The following is an 18,329-nucleotide window of genomic DNA, read 5'->3' as shown; positions in this document are numbered from 1 at the left end:
ATTCAGGTATGCTTGATTAGGCTGATTAGGCTGTGCAGCCTTATCAAGCCCCAAAGCCTAAACCACCTGACTCTGGCCAGGTGAGGCTGCTTAAACCAGCCATCAGCAGCACTCTCAAAAATAAAATAAATATGACTCTCTTTCTCCTAGGAGGGAAATCCCAGCTGACACCAGCACAGGCTTTCCCCTGTCCCGAGTGTCCGTACTCCTACACGTCTCAGATCTTCCTCCACAAACAAATGAAGAGGAGCCATGGCGACCTGTACGGCCGACTGCTGAGGAGTGGAGAAATCAAGGTGGAGCCTAGTCTCCTCCCATACGTCGCAGCCTCCTATCAAGAACCGATCGGAGCCTCCCCGGGAACCGTCCAAAGCACGAGCCAGATTCCAGCAGAAGGAGCCGGACAACACAGATGTGAGAAGTGCAGTAAAACCTTTAGTCGCCCTCATAGTCTGAAGAGACACCAGCGCATCCACATGGGAGAGAAACCATACCACTGTAAACAGTGTGGGAAAACATTTAGACAATCTAGTGATCTGACGGTACATCAGCGCATCCACACAGGAGAGAAACCATACCACTGTAAACAGTGTGGGAAAACATTTAGTCAGTCTGGTGATCTGAAGAAACACCAGCGCATCCACACAGGAGAGAAACCATACCACTGTAAACAGTGTGGGAAAACATTTAGTCAATCTGGTCATCTGGAGAGACACCAGCGCATCCATACAGGAGAGAAACCATACCACTGTAAAACAGTGTGGGAAAACATTTAGTCACTCTGGTGATCTGAAGAATCACCAGCGCATCCACACAGGAGAGAAACCATACCACTGTCAGAAGTGTGGGAAAACATTTAGTCGATCTGGTCATCTCAAGAGACACCAACAACTTCACAGAGGAGTCTCCACCCAAACAACCATGTGAAGAAACTAAATGGTTCCCAGACATCTGTTATTCAAATCGAATCAAACATGGTTCTTGCTGTTATATGTTAAAAGGGCACATGTTCATGTGCCCTTAATTGTTTATCTTATCAACTTTATGTATTTATTTATATTCATGTCTGTATGAGTGAAGGGTTTTGCCCAAAAAAAATTCATAAAAAAAATAGTTTGAGAGAGATAATGTTATTATCTGAATTATTTAACTTCCATTTGTCATCAGTAAGGTATCTTAGATCTGACGTCATTGTTATATTTACTACATTTGTATGTATTTATTTATTTATCCTGTAGAAATTCAAATAAAATCGGATATGCAGTGTTGAGAAGACTGGTTTTGTCTGGATAGAATAGAAGCAGTCCAACATGTTGGTGAATTATATTTGATATGCTGTTATGTATAACGTAGGATGCAACGGATGAGCTGAGGTCCCGTTACTGACCACCAGAGGGAACCACAGCACCACGAAGATGTTCCCCTTCCCTGGATTCAGTGACATTTTGAATTAATTATTGATAATTATGCTTCAATCTTCCAATAATAATTACTATTCACCGTCCTTCAATGGAAGTGAGAAAAAAAGGATGTCTGATTTAAACCGTTGAAGAGGCCTGTGATTTGGAAGGCTAATACAGTGAACAAATGATAGATATATCAACCAGTGGCGGTGGGTCAATAGAGGGCGCTAGGGCGCCGCCCCTCCGTGAAATATTCACTTCAATATATCTGCCAACTATTAATCAACTTTTATCAACACGAAATTAATCAACAAAAATACATAGCGTTTATCCTCGTTTAATTGTGTGATATACTTGTCACTGCCAGCAACCATTTAAATGCGTCCGAACGTCAATGATTTGGGCTAGGCCAGTTATTGGTAATTCGAAATAAAGCCCTCCAAGTCAGGGGCGCCGGCCACGTTGAAGTCAATCTAAACTAGCTAACTTTGCTGTCTATCAAGTGTGACCGGCTGAATCTGCGTTGTGTTTCTTTTTTTTAATGAATGACGTGACCCACGATCTGTCCGGACTCGGGCACTCCGACGTCCATTTATTCGTTGCTGAATCTCTTCCCAAGGGTATCGGAAAACAAAAAGGGCGACTACATACAATATTATAACAAAAAATTTTGAAATAAATGAAGTAAAATACATACCTGAATACACATATGTACAAATAGCTTCCTCTTAGCACTTGTGCCCTTACTCCAACTCCTCTACGAAACACACAGTGGGGGAAGGGGAACTAGCATGACTACACGAGGGTCAGGTGCATGCTAGGACATCGCAAAAAAACACAAAACAAAACACTGAAATCTATCTAATAACTATGGATAGATATATACCCCAGACTTCCAATTAAACAATGTATAATCAAAATATGGGTGCCACATGGGTGGCAGCGAAGGTCAGGGGTCTCGACGGACCAGACCCGGGCGGCAGAAGCTGGCTCTGGGGACGTGGAACGTCACCTCGCTGTGGGGAAAGGAACCGGAGCTTGTGAGGGAGGTGGAGCGCTATCAGTTAGATCTGGTGGGGCTTACCTCCACGCACAGCTCAGCTGTGCGTGGTACCGTACTCCTGGATAAGGGTTGGACTCTATTCTTCTCCGGAGTTGCCAAGGGCGTGAGGCGCCGGGCGGGTGTGGGGATACTCATAAATCCCCGGCTGAGCGCCGCGGTGTTGGAGTTTACCCCGGTAGACGAGAGGGTCGCCTCCCTGCGCCTAAGGGTTGTAGGGGGGAAAACTCTGACTGTTGTTTGCGTGTATGCACCAAACAGCAGCTCAGAGTACTCTGCCTTCTTGGAGACCCTGAATGGAGTCCTGTATGGGGCTCCAGTAGGGGACTCCGTAGTTCTACTGGGTGACTTCAACGCCCACGTGGGCAACGATGGAGACAACTGGAGAGGCGTGGTGGGGAGGAACGGCCTCCCTGATCTAAACCCGAGCGGCCGTTTGTTATTGGACTTCTGTGCTAGTCATGGATTATCCATAACAAACACCATGTTCGAACATAAGGGTGCTCATAAGTGTACCTGGTACCAGAGTACCCTAGGCCGAAGATCAATGATCGATTTTGTGATCGTGTCATCTGATCTGAGGTCGCATGTTTTGGACACTCGGGTAAAGAGAGGGGCGGAACTGTCAACCGACCACCATCTGGTTGTGAGTTGGATCAGGGAATGGGGGGAAATTTCCGGATAGACCTGGTAAGCCCAAACGAGTAGTGTGGGTGAACTGGGAACGTCTAGAGGAGGCCCCCGTCCTAGGTATCTTCAACTCACACCTCCGGCTGAGTTTTTCTGGCATTCCTGTGGAGGTTGGGGGCATTGAGCCGGAGTGGGCGGTGTTCAAAGCCTCCATTGCTGAAGCTGCGGTGGCTAGCTGTGGCCTCAGGGTCTTAGGCTCCTCAAGGGGCGCTAACCCTCGGACACCGTGGTGGACACCGGTGGTCAGGGAAGCCGTCCGATTGAAGAAGGAGGCCTTCCGGGATATGGTATCCTGGAGGACTCCTGACTCGGTTGCAGGGTACCGACAGGCCCGAAGGGCTGCAGCTGCTGCCGTGTTGGAGGCTAAGCAGCGGGTGTGGGAGAAGTTCGGAGAGGCCATGGAGAAGGACTTTCGGTCGGCACCAAAGTGTTTCTGGAAGACTATCCGGCACCTCAGGAGGGGGAAACGGGGAACCATCCAAGCTGTGTACAGTACAGATGGGACTCTGTTGACCTCAACTGAGGAGGTCGTCGGACGTTGGAAGGAACACTTTGAGGAACTCCTGAATCCGAATAACACGCCCTCTATGTTGGAGGCAGAGCTCGAGGTTGATGGTGTTTCGTCGTCAATTTCCCTGGTGGAGGTCACTGAGGTAGTCAAACATCTCCGCAGTGGCAAAGCCCCAGGGATTGATGAGATCCAGCCAGAAATGCTAAAGGCTCTGGGTGTTGAGGGGCTGTCATGGTTGACACGCCTATTCAACATCGCGTGGGAGTCGGGTACAGTGCCAAAGGAGTGGCAAACCGGGGTGGTGGTTCCCCTGTCCAAAAAGGGGGACCAGAGAGTGTGTGCCAATTACCGGGGTATAACACTTCTCAGCCTCCCTGGTAAAGTCTACTCCAAGGTGCTGGAAAGGAGGGTTCGGCCGATCGTCGAACCTCAGATAGAAGAGGAACAATGCGGTTTTCGCCCCGGACGTGGAACTACGGACCAGCTCTTCACTCTCGCAAGGATCCTGGAGGGGGCCTGGGAGTATGCCCATCCGGTCTACATGTGTTTTGTGGATCTGGAGAAGGCGTATGACCGGGTCCCCCGGGAGAAACTGTGGGAGGTGCTGCGGGAGTATGGGGTAAGGGGGTCTATCCTCAGGGCCATCCAATCCCTGTACTCCCAAAGCGAGAGCTGTGTTCGCGTCCTCGGCAGCCAGTCAGTTTTGTTCTCAGTGGGTGCTGGTCTCCGCCAGGGCTGCGCCTTGTCACCAATCCTGTTTGTGATATACATGGACAGGATATCGAGGCGTAGTCTTGGTGGGGAGGGGTTGCAGTTCGGTGGTCTGAGGATCTCGTCACTGCTTTTTGCAGATGATGTGGTCCTCATTGGATCATCGGCCAGTGACCTTCAGCACTCACTGGATCGGCTGGCGGCCGAGTGTGAAGCGGCTGGGATGAGGATCAGCACCGCTAAATCTGAGGACATGACTCTTAGCAGGAAACCGATGGATTGATTACTCCGGGTAGGAAATGAGTCCTTAGCCGAAGTGAAGGAGTTCAAGTACCTCAGGGTCTTGTTCGCGAGTGAGGGTAATATGGAGCGTGAGATTGGCCCGGAGAATCGGAGCAGCGGGGGCGGTATTGCGTTCGCTTTACCGCACCATTGTAACGAAAAGAGAGCTGAGCCGCAAGGCAAAGCTCTCGATCTACCGGTCGATCTTCGTTCCTATCCTCACCTATGGTCATGAGGGCTGGGTGATGACCGAAAGGACGAGATTGCGGGTACAAGCGGCCGAGATGAGTTTTCTCAGAAGGGTGGCTGGCGTCTCCCTTAGGGATAGGGTGAGAAGCTCAGCCATCCGTGAGGAACTCGGATTAGAGCCGCTGCTCCTTTACTTAGAAAGGAGTCAGCTGAGGTGGTTCGGGCATCTGGTGAGGATGCCCACTGGGCGCCTTCCTTGGGAGGGGTTTCAGGCACGTCCAGTGGGGAGGAGACCTCGGGGAAGACCCAGGACTAGGTGGAGAGATTATATCTCAACACTGGCCTGGGAACGCCTCGGGATCCCCCCGTCAGAGTTGGTCAATGTGGCCCGGGAAAGGGAAGTCTGGGGCCCCCTGCTTGAGCTGCTCCCCCCGCGACCCGACCCCGGATAAACGGATGACTATGAGATGAGATCGTTATTTATATCCGAGATTATTTAATCTAACCCGATCTAAACTCTATCATGCACCCAAACACGGCGGCGTTTGGGTTTCCTACCTCAGACTCTAGCGCAGCCACAGGCGCGTTGGGCGCGTTGAACCATTTTTGTGACACACAATGATCAAGCGTCAGGTTAGGCGCGTTAGGCGCGTTATCCAACGCGAGTAACGCAGTTGGTGTGGCCGTACCATTAGTCGATTGATCCATGATGAATGCAACAATTGCCTCGTAACTGGCTGTTTATATCTAGCCGGTGCCATGTTTGGGTGTGTGTCTGTGCCGTAAAGCATTTTCGAAACTACAATCTGACTACATTTTCGAGGATACTTCCGTTGCGTCACATCCGGATTGTCCCGGTCCGAGCAGATCAAGTTGCATATGCGCTTTTTCACTGGAGAGGCGACATGGGTAAATGACACACCCACCAATCGACCCAGAAATGGATGCAGAACCATCAGCATAACTCTCAACCTGCATACTTAATGTAATTTTGGCTAAAAAAGTTGCATAGTGGGCCTTTAAAACCCTTCTGCTCACCGACTAAGCCCTCCACAACGTGGCCCCCACTTATCTCCCCGACCTCCTCCAGGAGGACAGGCCCTGCCGCTCCCTTCGTCATCCTCAGCTGGTCTTCACCGTCCCGACCTCCCGCTTCAGCACCGTGGGTAGTAGGGCTCTCAGCACCGTGGGTGCTAGGGCTCTCAGCAGTGTGGGTGCTAGTGCTCGTAGCACCTAGGGTGCTAGGGCTCTCAGCACCGTGGGTGCTAGGGCTCTCAGCAGTGTGGGTGCTAGGGCTCACAGCACCGTGGGTGCTAGGGCTCTCAGCACCGTGGGTGCTAGGGCTCTCAGCACCTAGGGTGCTAGGGCTCTCAGCACCGTGGGTGCTAGGGCTCTCAGCACCGTGGGTGCTAGGGCTCGTAGCACCGTGGGTGCTAGGGCTCTCAGCACCGTGGGTGCTAGGGCTCTCAGCACCGTGGGTGCTAGGGCTTTGAGCTGAACTGAAAGAGACACCCTGACAACATTGAAATCCCTCCTCAAAACACATGTGCTCCCACTGGCCTTCTCGCTGTAATGACCCCCTAACGTGGGTTCCCCTCGTATCCCCGTTGGGCTACTGTTCTTACCCCCTCCTACCTGGGTCTCCTCACTGTTCTTACTCCCTCCTACCTGGGTCTCCTCACTGTTCTTACCCCCTCCTACCTGGGTCTCCTCACCGTTCTTACCCCCTCCTACCTGGGTCCCCTCACTGTTCTTACCCCCTCCTACCTGGGTCTCTTCACTGTTCTTACCCTCTCCCACCTGGGTCTCCTCACTGCTGTTCTTACCCCCTCCTACCTGGGTCTCCTCACTGTTCTTACCCCCTCCTACCTGGGTCTCCTCACTGTTCTTACCCCCTCCTACCTGGGTCTCCTCACTGTTCTTACCCCCTCCTACCTGGGTCCCCTCACTGTTCTTACCCCCTCCTACCTGGGTCTCCTCACTGTTCTTACCCCCTCCTACCTGGGTCTCCTCACTGTTCTTACCCCCTCCTACCTGGGTCTCCTCACTGTTCTTAACCCCTCCTACTTGGGTCTTATGTAGGGTTGCCAACCGTCCCGTAAAATACGGAATCGTCCCTTATTTGGCAATTAAATGTTGCGTCCCGTATTGAACCAATACGGGACGCAATTTGTTCCGTATTTCCATAAATGTCCAATACACATGTCTGTCACACACACAATTACTAAATCTAACAATAATGATCAAAACAAAACACAGGGAATACTACGGTCAGCAAAATTGTCGCGGCGGGATCTACGCAAGACCCGCTCCGGTCATCTGTGTGTCTGCGCATGCGTGTGGTGGTCACGGTTGCCTAGCGACAGACACCACACACCGGCGCTGCTCACAAAACCTGCGCCTTTTAAAAATGTCCGCTAGCCTACACCCGATACTCCACCACGTCCTCAAAAGCGTAAACGCTTGCAGAAGTACGGACGTGAGTGGGAAGACGCACATCCTTGGCTGGACAGCGTCAGTGGAGATGTTTACAAGGCAAGTTGTAAAATATGTCGGCGAGTGTTTTCAGTGGCGCACGGTGGGCTGTCTGACATCAGACAGCATGCAACAGGACAGCATGCAACCTTCTTCTCTGCAATAATATCCTCTCTCTCTTTGAGGAAGTTGTAAAGAAGCTGGAGAGTGATGAAACCACCTGTGTTGAGTTATATTCCATCATGGAAAACTTCAAGCAAAAGCTCACACAGAGACGAGATTAACAGTTCTATGGCTACTTAACTAAATTGAAGCTGCAGCGTCTCCGTCCACTTGATGCTGACATGGCAAGGGCAGATTTTACTGCATTCCTCAACACAGCACTCTCATATGTTGAGAAATGGTTCAACTTTTCTGAAGACTACTGGTTGTTCTCACTGCAACCTCTCTCTCTGCACCATGGCACCATGACCTTTACTGACATTGAGAGGGTGACCACCAAGCTCAACCTCATCCATAAAGTCAACATGGATGAACTTTTTATGATGAATGCTCCACAGCAAAACCCATTCTGAAGAGGCTCAAAGAAGATGCTGAAGATGAATGGAAGTCCAAAGGTGTGGCTGCCAGGTGGGTGGCTCTCTTTCGAGTAGCTGACCTGCCAAACATGCTGTCTATCACCAGACACATCCTGAGCATCCCAGCATCCACTGGATGTGTGGAAAGGATCTTCTCCAGAATGGCCAACAAATGGAGTGGGCCATTCCGTTTATTTAGTTTATATTTTAAAAGTTCATTGCTGCACACGCCACACAAAGAGATTTCATTCAAGATTTAATTGACTGCACTTTATAAGAGAATGTTATGTGGTAATAAAGCATTTCAAGATTTAAGTATGACTAATTCCTTTCTTGATCAACCCTTTACTAAAAACACCAGCACAAAATAAAACATACCACTGCTGCGGGCACCCCGCCCCACAGGAGTCGGGCCCGTGGTGGGTGTCCCTTATTTTAATTTCTGAAAGTTGGCAACCCTAGTCTTATGTCTTGTTTTGATCATGCTGTTGGCGATGCAGCTCCTGCTGTTTTTGACCCAAGATTGATTTATGAATTGTAAGGCGACCTTGGGTGTCATGAAAGGTGCCTTGAAATAAAATATTATTTAATGTTATTATTATTATTAATGATAATAATTGTAAACATAAACTGCAGATCAACAGCAGAATAACTCTGTGGGAGAGATGCAACACTATCTTGTTATATCATTTTACACCAATTCATTATCATTGTTATTATCATTAGACCAATCATATCGCTGGGTAAGAACGAAAAGTCCTGAACATTGTGGATCTGTAACATGCAGTCTTTGTCACGACCAGCTTCTCAGACCACAAGTTATGAAGCCACATTAACATTAATCATTATACTGCGGACCAACAGCAGAACAACTCAGTGGAAGTGATGAAACCCTGTCTTGTTGTATCAGCATAGCAAATCACTTTACACTGATTCACTATCATTATTACTATCATTAGACCAATCAGATTGCTGTGGAAATAATAGGCCTTAACATTTTGAATCTTTAACATGCAGTCCATCACAACCAGCTTTTCCGACCACAAGTAATGAACCCACAAAATATCATGAAGTTGATCATTTAACAGGAAATATTGACCTGGTTTCACTGATCACCATCCACTAACTGATGTCATCTGTTGTTTTCTCATTTAGGATCTGATGCTGTCGATTGCCAACATAAAATGAAGTCTCATTTGAAGAAGAAGTTCAGGTGTGTGTTTGAGGGAATCGCTATAGCAGGACAGCGAACAGATCTGAACGACTTCTACACAGAGATCTTCATCGCAGAGGGAGGCAGTGGAGAGGTAAACAAGGAACATGAGGTCAGACTGATTGAAACAGCTTCCAGGAAACCAGCCAAGGAAGAAACACCAATCAGATGTGAAGACATCTTTAAACCCTTACCTGGACGCGATCAACCAATAAGAACAATGATGACAACTGGAGTGGCCGGCATTGGTAAAACCGTCTTAACACACACGTTCACTCTGGACTGGGCTGAAGGCAAAACCAACCAGGACATACACTTCACATTTCTCCTCACTTTCAGAGATCTGAATTTACTGAAAGGGAAAGAGTTTAGCTTGGTTGAACTTCTTCATCACCTTTTTATTGACACCAAAGAAGCAGGAATCTGCCGATTCGACCAGTTCCAAGTTGTCTTCATCTTGGATGGTCTGGATGAGTGTCGACTTCCTCTGGACTTCCAGAGAAACCCGATCTGGACTGATGTCACAAAGTCCACCTCGGTGGACGTGCTGCTGACCAACCTTATCAGGGGCGACCTGCTTCCCTCTGCTCGCATTTGGATAACCACACGCCCTGCGGCAGCCAATCAGATCCCTGCTGAGTGTGTTGACATGGTGACAGAGGTGAGGGGGTTCACCGACCAACAGAAGGAGGAGTACTTCAGGAAGAGATTCAGAGAGGAGACGCTGGCCAGCACAATCATCTCCCACGTCAAGAAATCACGAAGCCTCCACATCATGTGTCACATCCCAGTCTTCTGTTGGATCACTGCTTCAGTTCTGGAGGACATCTTCAAAAAATCCCAGATCGAAGAGATGCCCAAGACCGTGACTCAGATGTACAGCCACTTCCTGAGGGTTCAGTCCATACAGGGGGACAGGAAGTACCATGGGAGGGCTGAAACAGATCCAGACTGGAGTTCAGAGAGCAGGGCGATCGTTGTTTCTCTTGGAAAACTTGCTTTTAACCAGCTGGAGAGTGGCAACCTGATCTTCTATGAGGCAGATATGGCAGAGTGTGACATCAATATCAGAGCAACCTCAGTGTACTCAGGAGTGTTCACCCAGATCTTTAAAGAGGAGTGTGGGCTGTACCAGGACAAGGTGTTCTGCTTTGTCCATCTGAGCATCCAGGAGTTTCTGGCTGCCCTTTATGTCTTTCAGTCCTTCATCGATACTGGTGTCAATCTGCTCTCAGAAGAACCACCAACCTCCAGGAAAGATAAACTCCTCTACCAGAGTGCTGTGGACAAGGCTTTACAGAGTGAGAACGGACACCTGGACTTGTTCCTCCGCTTCCTCCTGGGCCTCTCTCTGGAGACCAATCAGATTGTCCTACGGGGTCTGCTGGGACAGAAAAAAAGATCACTGACCACTCAGATTAAAACAGGTCTGCTTCGACTGAAAGGAAGTAGCTCACAGACCAATAAGGGAACAGTGTCTTACATCAAGAAGAAGATAAAAGGAGACCTATCTCCAGAGAGAAGCATCAATCTGTTCCACTGTCTGAATGAGCTGAACGACTGTTCTCTAGTGAATGATATCCAACAGTATCTGACTGTCTCTCCGGAAAACCTCTCTCCCCTGCTCAGTGGTCAGCTCTGGTCTTCATCTTACTGACATCAGAAGAGGAGCTGGACGTGTTTGACCTGAAGAAATACTCTGCTTCAGAGGAGGGTCTTCTGAGGCTGCTGCCAGTGGTCAAAGCCTCCAAAACATCTCTGTAGGTTCACTAATAACATGTATTACAATACACACTACACAATATAATTACAACTGGAATATAAGGTTAAAATAATCTGAAAAAGATCTCTGTAGGTTCATTACAACATGTATTACTATTCTGCTCATAACAGAATAAACATACTAATTATAATAACATACAAAACATCTCTGTAGGTGTCCTATTAACGTGTAATGTACACATAAGATAATATTCGCAACAATAGAATATAGAAGACATTTTCAATCTCAACTAAACAACTATTTAACATTTATCCATCTAATTATTTTGTATGTTTGTTAAACTAATAACATTCCTTCATTATTTTATAACTTAAAGATGTATGTTATTTTTATCACAGTTCCTGACATGTTCTCTTTCTTGCGTGTGCAGGCTGAATGGCTGTCATCTGTCAGAGAGATGCTGTGAAGCTCTGGCCTCAGTTCTCAGCTCCAACTCCTCTAGTCTGAGAGAGCTGGACCTGAGTACCAATGATCTGAAGGATTCAGGAGTGAAGCTGCTCTCTGCTGGACTGGGGAGTCCACACTGTACACTGGAAACTCTCAGGTCAGTTTTCAGCCTCTTCAAACTGTGTCTTGGGGTTGATTAATATGTAAGGGATGGTCCATGAAAAGTTGGACCGTTATCGAAAAATAACTCATAAAACAGTATGCATGTTATACATGTTAGGTAACTGGCCCGCTGATGTTAGGGTTAGGGGTTCACCTGTAAATTACAAGTATGTTATGTATGATATATGTTAGGTAGCTCTGGTCAGCTGATGTGAGCCGGCTGACAAAACTCTCCCTGGTTCTACACAATGTTAGAACCTGGGAAGAAACGGTCTCAGCGTACCGAACACAGCGGACTTCTCCTGACTCTAACCGAACAATATCTCATTGAGTTGTAGCCAGTGGTTAATTTGAGCCGGATCCTGCCGGAACAAGATCCAGCACCTCTTAATTTTGGCCTCCATGTGTTCCGGTACTTATTTGGGCAGATCCGGTACCTCTCATATAAAAAATAAAAAATAAAAACTCGTTTAAAATAAAATAATAATATGCATATAACAAATCCTAAGAATTTCATGTTGTTTATTAAGATTTAACGTCATTTGAAAATGTCGGAGATCTGTTGACGCACTGAAAGGAGCGGGCCAACAAACCACGCCCGACACTTTTGAAATTCGCCGCATCTGAGGAGCAAGCAGCGAGGAAAAAACGATGCATGAACACATAGTGAGGTCCCCCCTTCACTTTAGGCGTCTTTGAGTGTTATTAATTATTATTATTCTTCATGTTTAACCTCTGTTTTCCTTTTATTCCTAGTCTGTTTTACATAGTTTTGAATGATGACTATATGCTCTGTAAGGTGACCTTGGGTGTCTTGAAAGGCGCCTCTAAATTAAATGTATTATTATTATTATTATTACATGCATGTGCGCCACGCACAAGTTAATAGAAATTACGATAAATGAAATATCACAGAGCAGGATTGTGAACGTTTACAATTTCTCATGTCAGTTTACAATAGGCTAAATGTGTCAGCGTTGGCTGATTAACTCTTTTTAATTAGGATATTGAACCTCCGCGCCTCCTCTTTGCAACGGAATTTGTTTAAGATATAAAAACATTTAATTGAACATACCCACATTAAAACAGATATTTTTGTTTTTAAATAAATAGTTGGAAACTAAAATTCATGTTTCCCGCAGTGTGCCTCTGTGGCATTGAGCGGGTCTGGAGGATCGCACTCTGCACGACCCAGTCGGTAAGAAAGTCATGGTCACGCACGACTCCAACCAACGCTTTCCAAGCATCGGTGGTGATGGCAACATTCTCCGCTAAGGACAGGATCTCACGGAGGGAGGCTGCGGCTTCGCTGTACATTTTCTCCAGCCGCACAGTCCCAGTTTGGCGACATGGCACTGCGTAATCCGACTCGAGAAATGTGATCAGATCTCGGAAGACTAACACGTCACATCTCTGGAAAAGCCTGCCGTATTTAAAATAGCATGCATATGCATCAGTTATATTCTCAATTTAATTTACAGAGCAATCCCTTCAAAGTATTTAGGTTAACTATATAAGAGACAAGGATTAGTGTGTGTCTGACGGGGGGGTGCCATCACGATGGTGGCCCTCCATCGTGATGTCAGTCAGCCATCACGACGGACGATGACATCGTCCATCGGCACAACCCTAGTAGGGAGTGTATTATTTTTTGTTCCATTACCTCTAACCCCTGTACTAAGTCGCCGGATCCACCCCCCCTCGGCGTTCCAGGACCTCCCACTTTACAAATTAAGCACTGGTTGTAGCTATTGAGAAAGGAGCATTTGTTTAAGATCCTGTTTCACATCCAAGTGAAGGAAGTTCTGATGTGATGATGTCATCTCCCCACTTCCTCTTCCTGTTCTCCTTCTCTCCTTGTCCTCCAAATGGAATGAATACAATTTATAAATGTGTGTGTGTGTGTGTGTGTGTGTGTGTGTGTGTGTGTGTGTGTGTGTGTGTGTGTGTGTGTGTGTGTGTGTGTGTGTGTGTGTGTGTGTAGCTTGTCTGGCTGCCTGGTCACACAGGAAGGGTGTGCTTCTCTGGCCTCAGCTCTGAGCTCCAACCCCTCCAATCTGAGAGAGCTGGACCTGAGCTACAATCACCCAGGAGACTCTGGAGCTGCGCTGCTCTCTGCTGGACTGGAGGATCCACGCTGGAGACTGGACACTCTCAGGTATGGAGAGGACAGCTCACCACTCAGGGACAAAGTCTCCTACAAGGATTCATGCCGCTGCTAGATGAAGTGGTTTGAAGAGGCAGATGTGACTCATGTTGTGTAGAACGTGATGAGACGGCAGATGATGAAGGTGAATGTTTCAACATGCTGCTCTCACTTTGTTTCCCCCCCAGTGTGGAGGCTGAAACCAGCTCCACAGAGATGTAAGTGTCTGTTTGATTCATCACATCACACACTCACTATTGAAATGGAAAGTCCATCCACACAGCAGGAAGTGAGGTCACATCCTACTGGGAATGAAGATGATGGCTGACATCATGTATCTTACGTATATTAATACTGTCGACCATCACAGTTAAACCTGCTTGCATAAAACCCAGCAGGTATTACATTGTTACAATGAGGCGGGGCGACGGGGCTGAGGGGGGGGGGGGGGAGGTTGTTGATGTATTCATAATATTGTTGTTGATGTATTCATAATATTGTTGTTGATGTTTCATAACGTTATTGTTGAGGTGTATGTATCTATGAATGTGTACTGTGGCGACCCGGCCCCAGGAATGCCTCTCACCCCGAAATCAACACACGCTCCCGTTCAAAGCCTGGTAGGGCGTTTATTCATTAAACAAAGGGGAAAAACCCGCGGGGTCGGTGCCCAACGCGGGAAAACCAAAAGCCATACGCGTGACTCCCTGAGCCACGGTGGTGTCCAGGGGAACCATCTCTCCGGCCGGGCCGGTCTCGTCCCTGGAGTGGGAGCTCAATCCCGTCGGTGATGGGTGCCGTGTCGGCGCGTGTCGTCATGGCGTGCAGGTCCTCTCGTGGCCGCTGGGGAAAGTCTGTTATATCCACGAGTCCTGCTGTCCGTAGCGGGTCCTGGAGGTGCTCGGCTCCGCATGGACTCCCGGTCTCCCTCCCTGGGGGAACAACAAACAGCCTTTTAAAGGGTACCTGATCTTCTGCCGTGGTGTTCTCCATTGCCTTGATTGAGGTCACGCTCTTTGGCTCCGGCTGGTGGATGTCGGCGGTATCCACCAGCCGTCTGCCCTCTGGACGCCTGGCGTGAGGGTTTGGGGTCCGGTTGAATGTGTACATATGTATATCAGGGTAGCCGCGGGGTCTTAAAAGTCTAAAAAATGTCTTAAATTTCATGTTCCTAAATTAAGGCCTTAAAAAGTCTTAAATTGCGTTACCCAAGTCTTAATTTTTTAAAGATGGTCTTAAATTTCCTACTAGGATATGTTTTCGTAGTCAACCGGACTGTAACACAAGGGGAAAATAGGGGGCGTTTTGCGTATCGGGGTTTTGCGTAACGTCAGAGAACGTCTCATTTATTGGAGTATGCGCGAACAATACTTTGGGTTTTCGCGCCGGCAATCTCAACAAACATAATCAGTCGAGAGGAGACGCCACATCATGGGGAAGCAGGGCTCTCAAGTCTCACGCATTCGGCGTGAGACACGCAATTCGACCCATGCACACGCTCACACGCCACACTTCGTATTTCTCACGCAGAGAAATTACCAGGATAGCGCCCACCAACTTGCGCCACTATTTAACAGTGGAACAGGTAGGAATCAAATGGGTTCCCCTTACGAAGGGTGACCAGACGTCCTCTTTTGCCCAGACATGCCCTCTTTTTGAGACACTTATAAAAATAAATGTGTCCGGGCGGAATTTCAAAATCGTCCGGGATTTTTTAAAGCCTCATACATGTTCACATTGAATTTGCGTTGCGTTCCTCTGGGTCGGTCACAAACTACTTAAGCTACGCCCTCCCCAACTCAGTTCTGTTCGCTTTGCATTGCTGGAAGTGAGTAGGGGGAGTGGTTAAGTAGAGCCTTCAGATTGGACGGTTTGACTTTAGAGTTACCGTCATGTTTTGTATTTTTTTTTTTGTTGCCATTATTGTTTTATAGGGACAAACATTAACAAATTTCTCCTACAGGGGATTGATAAAGTTCTATCTATTGAACAGAAAGAAACACTTGGTCATACTTTACACACTTTACCACAGCATTGGCCTACTGAATGCCACAAATATATTTTAAGCATTGGACTGAATGCCACATAAATATCTAATTATGTTTTTGCACGTTTGCAACGTTTAAAAGTTCAGGGAAAAGTATAGCCTCTACTGGTGTTGCTTAGGCCAATATCCTTTTGAGGCAGTGTTGTTTCCGAATATTAGTGTTAAGGGCCAATAATGCTTACTATCATACATTAGTCACCATGTCTGTGGACGGGTTAGGGTTAGGGTTAGGGTTAGGGTTCGGGTTGGCTCCATACATTACGAAGGAGTTAGTAAAAGAGGTCAACGAGGCAAGTGGTGGATTCATTGAAATGGTTGAGGAAATTTGAATGCTGAGAAACTACAGCAATTTGAAAAGAGTTTGTTTGTTTATATTTGATATTGTGTGTTGAAAGTTTGATATTTAAACCAAAAATACAGCTACACTTTCACACCATCACTTTGTGTATTGTTTTTTTAATCTTTTATTATCATTTCTGGGTACATGGTCTTAAGAGACATCAGGCCTCTAGACTTTGAGTTAGGCCCTCAGTTTGGCTCTTTGATTGGTGAGTGCACACTTATCCTTTGGCACATTCATTAATGTATTGACATGAATGTTTCATATGTTCCAAAAAAACATGAATAACATATGCACGACCGCGTTTTACGACTGCTTAATGGGTGCGATGTAGGTCTTAATTTTCATTGAAGTGGTCTTAAAAAAGTCTAAAAAAAGTCTTACATTTGGGTTGATCAAACCTGGGGAAACCCTGTATATGTATGTATGTGTTCATATCTATGTATATGTACACAGAGCGCAGGAGAACAGTACTAGTGATGATGATGATGATGATGATGATGATGATGATGATGATGAAGACAATTCAGCAGCTCATCATGTCTGGTTCTCCCTCAGATGCCTGTGACCTCACACTGGACCCCAACACGGCCCACAGACGACTCTCTCTGTCTGAGGACAACAGGAAGGTGACGCTGGTTGGAGAGTTCCAGTCGTATCCGGATCACCCAGACAGATTTGACTCCGTGCTCCAGGTGTTGGGTAGAGAGGCTCTGACTGGCCGCTGTTACTGGGAGGTAGAGTGGGAAGGAGGGGTTGAGATAGGAGTGACATACAGAGGAATCACAAGGAGAGGAGGGGGTGACAGCCTGCTTGGATGGAACAACAAGTCCTGGAGTCTTTATTGTTCTGATGATCGTTACTCTGCCTGGTACAACGGTAGAGGGACAGCCCTCCCTCTCCCCCCCGCTGGCTCCACCAGAGTAGGAGTGTATCTGGACCGGCCTGCTGGCTCTCTGTCCTTCTACAGAGTGTCCCCAGGTGGAGGAGGGTCCTCAGACACACCTCCACACCTCCACACCTTCTGTTCCTCCTTCACCCAGGAGGACCTCCTCCCGGGGGTCTGGGTAGTAGGGCGGGGGTCCTCAGCCTCTCTGTGTCGGTTGTAGAGAAAAAAAAAGGACCTCCTCCCTCAGCTGAGCGCCTGCGCGCCCGTAAATACACACACACACACACACACACACACACACACACTGATGACTCAGTGTCTCTGTGGCAATTACAGTCTTCTCTCTCTCTCTCTCTCTCTCTCTCTCTCTCTCTCTCTCTCTCTCTCTCTCTCTTTCTCTTTCTCTTCTCTCTCTCTCTCTTCTCTCTCTCTCTCTCTCTCTCTCTCTCTCTCTCTCTCTCTCTCTCTCTCTCTCTCTCTCTCTCTCTCTCTCTCTCTCCCTCTCCCTCTCTCTTATAGCATGATAAACCATGAAAAGACTTTTCAAGATCTCCCATAGTTAGATAAGCACATTTATTATTTGAAATGTACGTAAAATACCTATTGATGGTCAACCTTTATATATTTTCAGACTTCACCAGTTTAAGTCTTAAGGGCACTTATATCATCATTTTTGTCATAATCCTGATTTGCGACCTGATTTAAAGCAGATGTTATTTTTTATTCATAATAACCAAGATGTCTATGGGATAATGTTGCGTGTTGTAAATTACTTAAGACTGAATCTTGATTTTTTGTGTTCTGTTGGGAACCAAGCGGTCGCAGAACATGTTCAGTTATTTAAGATACGTGCTCACCTGTTGATGATTTGTAAAGTCTGCTGCCTCTATTGTTTTAGTCCTCGTGTTAATTTGCTAATGAAGCATAATTGCAATAAACCACTCATTGGATCCAACTGAATGTTCTCGTGTGTTTAGCCGATGATTTTTCGTTTTATTAGTTAATAATGCTTCCATAAGTGCCTTAAGAAAAATTATTAATAGAACAACAAATGTTTTTCCGAGATTATTCTTGGACCTCCTCCCTGGGTTTTGGTTGGGGGGGGGGGGGTGCCTCAGTGTTTCTGTGTCGGTTGTAGAAAGAAACCACAGACAGACTCTCTCTCTCTCTCTCTCTCTCTCTCTCTCTCTCTCTCTCTCTCTCTCTCTCTCTCTCTCTCTCTCTCTCTCTCTCTCAATCTCTCTCTCTCTCCCCGTCTCTCTCTCTCTCTCTCTCTCTCTCTCTCTCTCTCTCTCTCTCTATCTCTCTGTCTCTCTCTCTCTCTCTGAGTGCTGAGAGCGCGTTTGAATGAGCTGCGGAGCGATTGTGGTTTTTCTAACTTTCATCTCCGTTTTTATTGGTAAACGGCGTTTAGTTTTATATAGTTTAAGTCCTTTTTGATTCAATTTGGTGGTTTGTTGGGG

The 18,329-nt window shown here is 47.1% G+C and overlaps 2 protein-coding genes across 3 annotated transcripts in view; both read left to right on the top strand.

The window, feature by feature from the left end:
• Positions 1-1,900, top strand: part of LOC132460665 (histone-lysine N-methyltransferase PRDM9-like) — a 45,987-nt gene extending 44,087 nt beyond the window's left edge. The window contains 2 exon segments of the mRNA XM_060055494.1: positions 151-752; positions 754-1,900. Coding sequence (XP_059911477.1) covers positions 151-752; positions 754-927 — 776 coding nt within the window. The 3' untranslated portion in view covers positions 928-1,900.
• A 6,646-nt stretch (positions 1,901-8,546) lies between these two features.
• On the top strand, positions 8,547-16,760 carry LOC132460666 (NLR family CARD domain-containing protein 3-like). Of its 2 annotated transcripts, none has more exons than XM_060055496.1 (3): positions 8,547-10,872; positions 11,266-11,439; positions 16,536-16,760. In XM_060055496.1, exon 1 carries the CDS (start codon positions 9,084-9,086, stop codon positions 10,767-10,769), a length of 1,686 nt encoding a protein of 561 aa, XP_059911479.1. In that variant the 5' UTR covers positions 8,547-9,083; the 3' UTR covers positions 10,770-10,872; positions 11,266-11,439; positions 16,536-16,760. The 2 variants fall into 2 exon arrangements, with proteins under 2 accessions (XP_059911479.1, XP_059911478.1); XM_060055495.1 differs by lacking the exon at positions 16,536-16,760 and adding an exon at positions 13,429-13,729.
• Positions 16,761-18,329: the final 1,569 nt, after the last annotated feature.

The sequence above is a fragment of the Gadus macrocephalus genome, chromosome 7 (assembly GCF_031168955.1).
Source record: "Gadus macrocephalus chromosome 7, ASM3116895v1".
Lineage (NCBI taxonomy): Eukaryota > Metazoa > Chordata > Actinopteri > Gadiformes > Gadidae > Gadus > Gadus macrocephalus.
The sequence above is the reverse complement of the archived record's forward strand: the minus strand, read 5'-3'. Positions and strand labels throughout refer to the sequence as shown.

Coding starts and splice junctions, on each gene's coding strand:
- LOC132460666 (XM_060055496.1), top strand. CDS start 9,084: ATGAAGTCTCATTTGAAGAAGAAGTTCAGGTGTGTGTTTGAGGGAATC.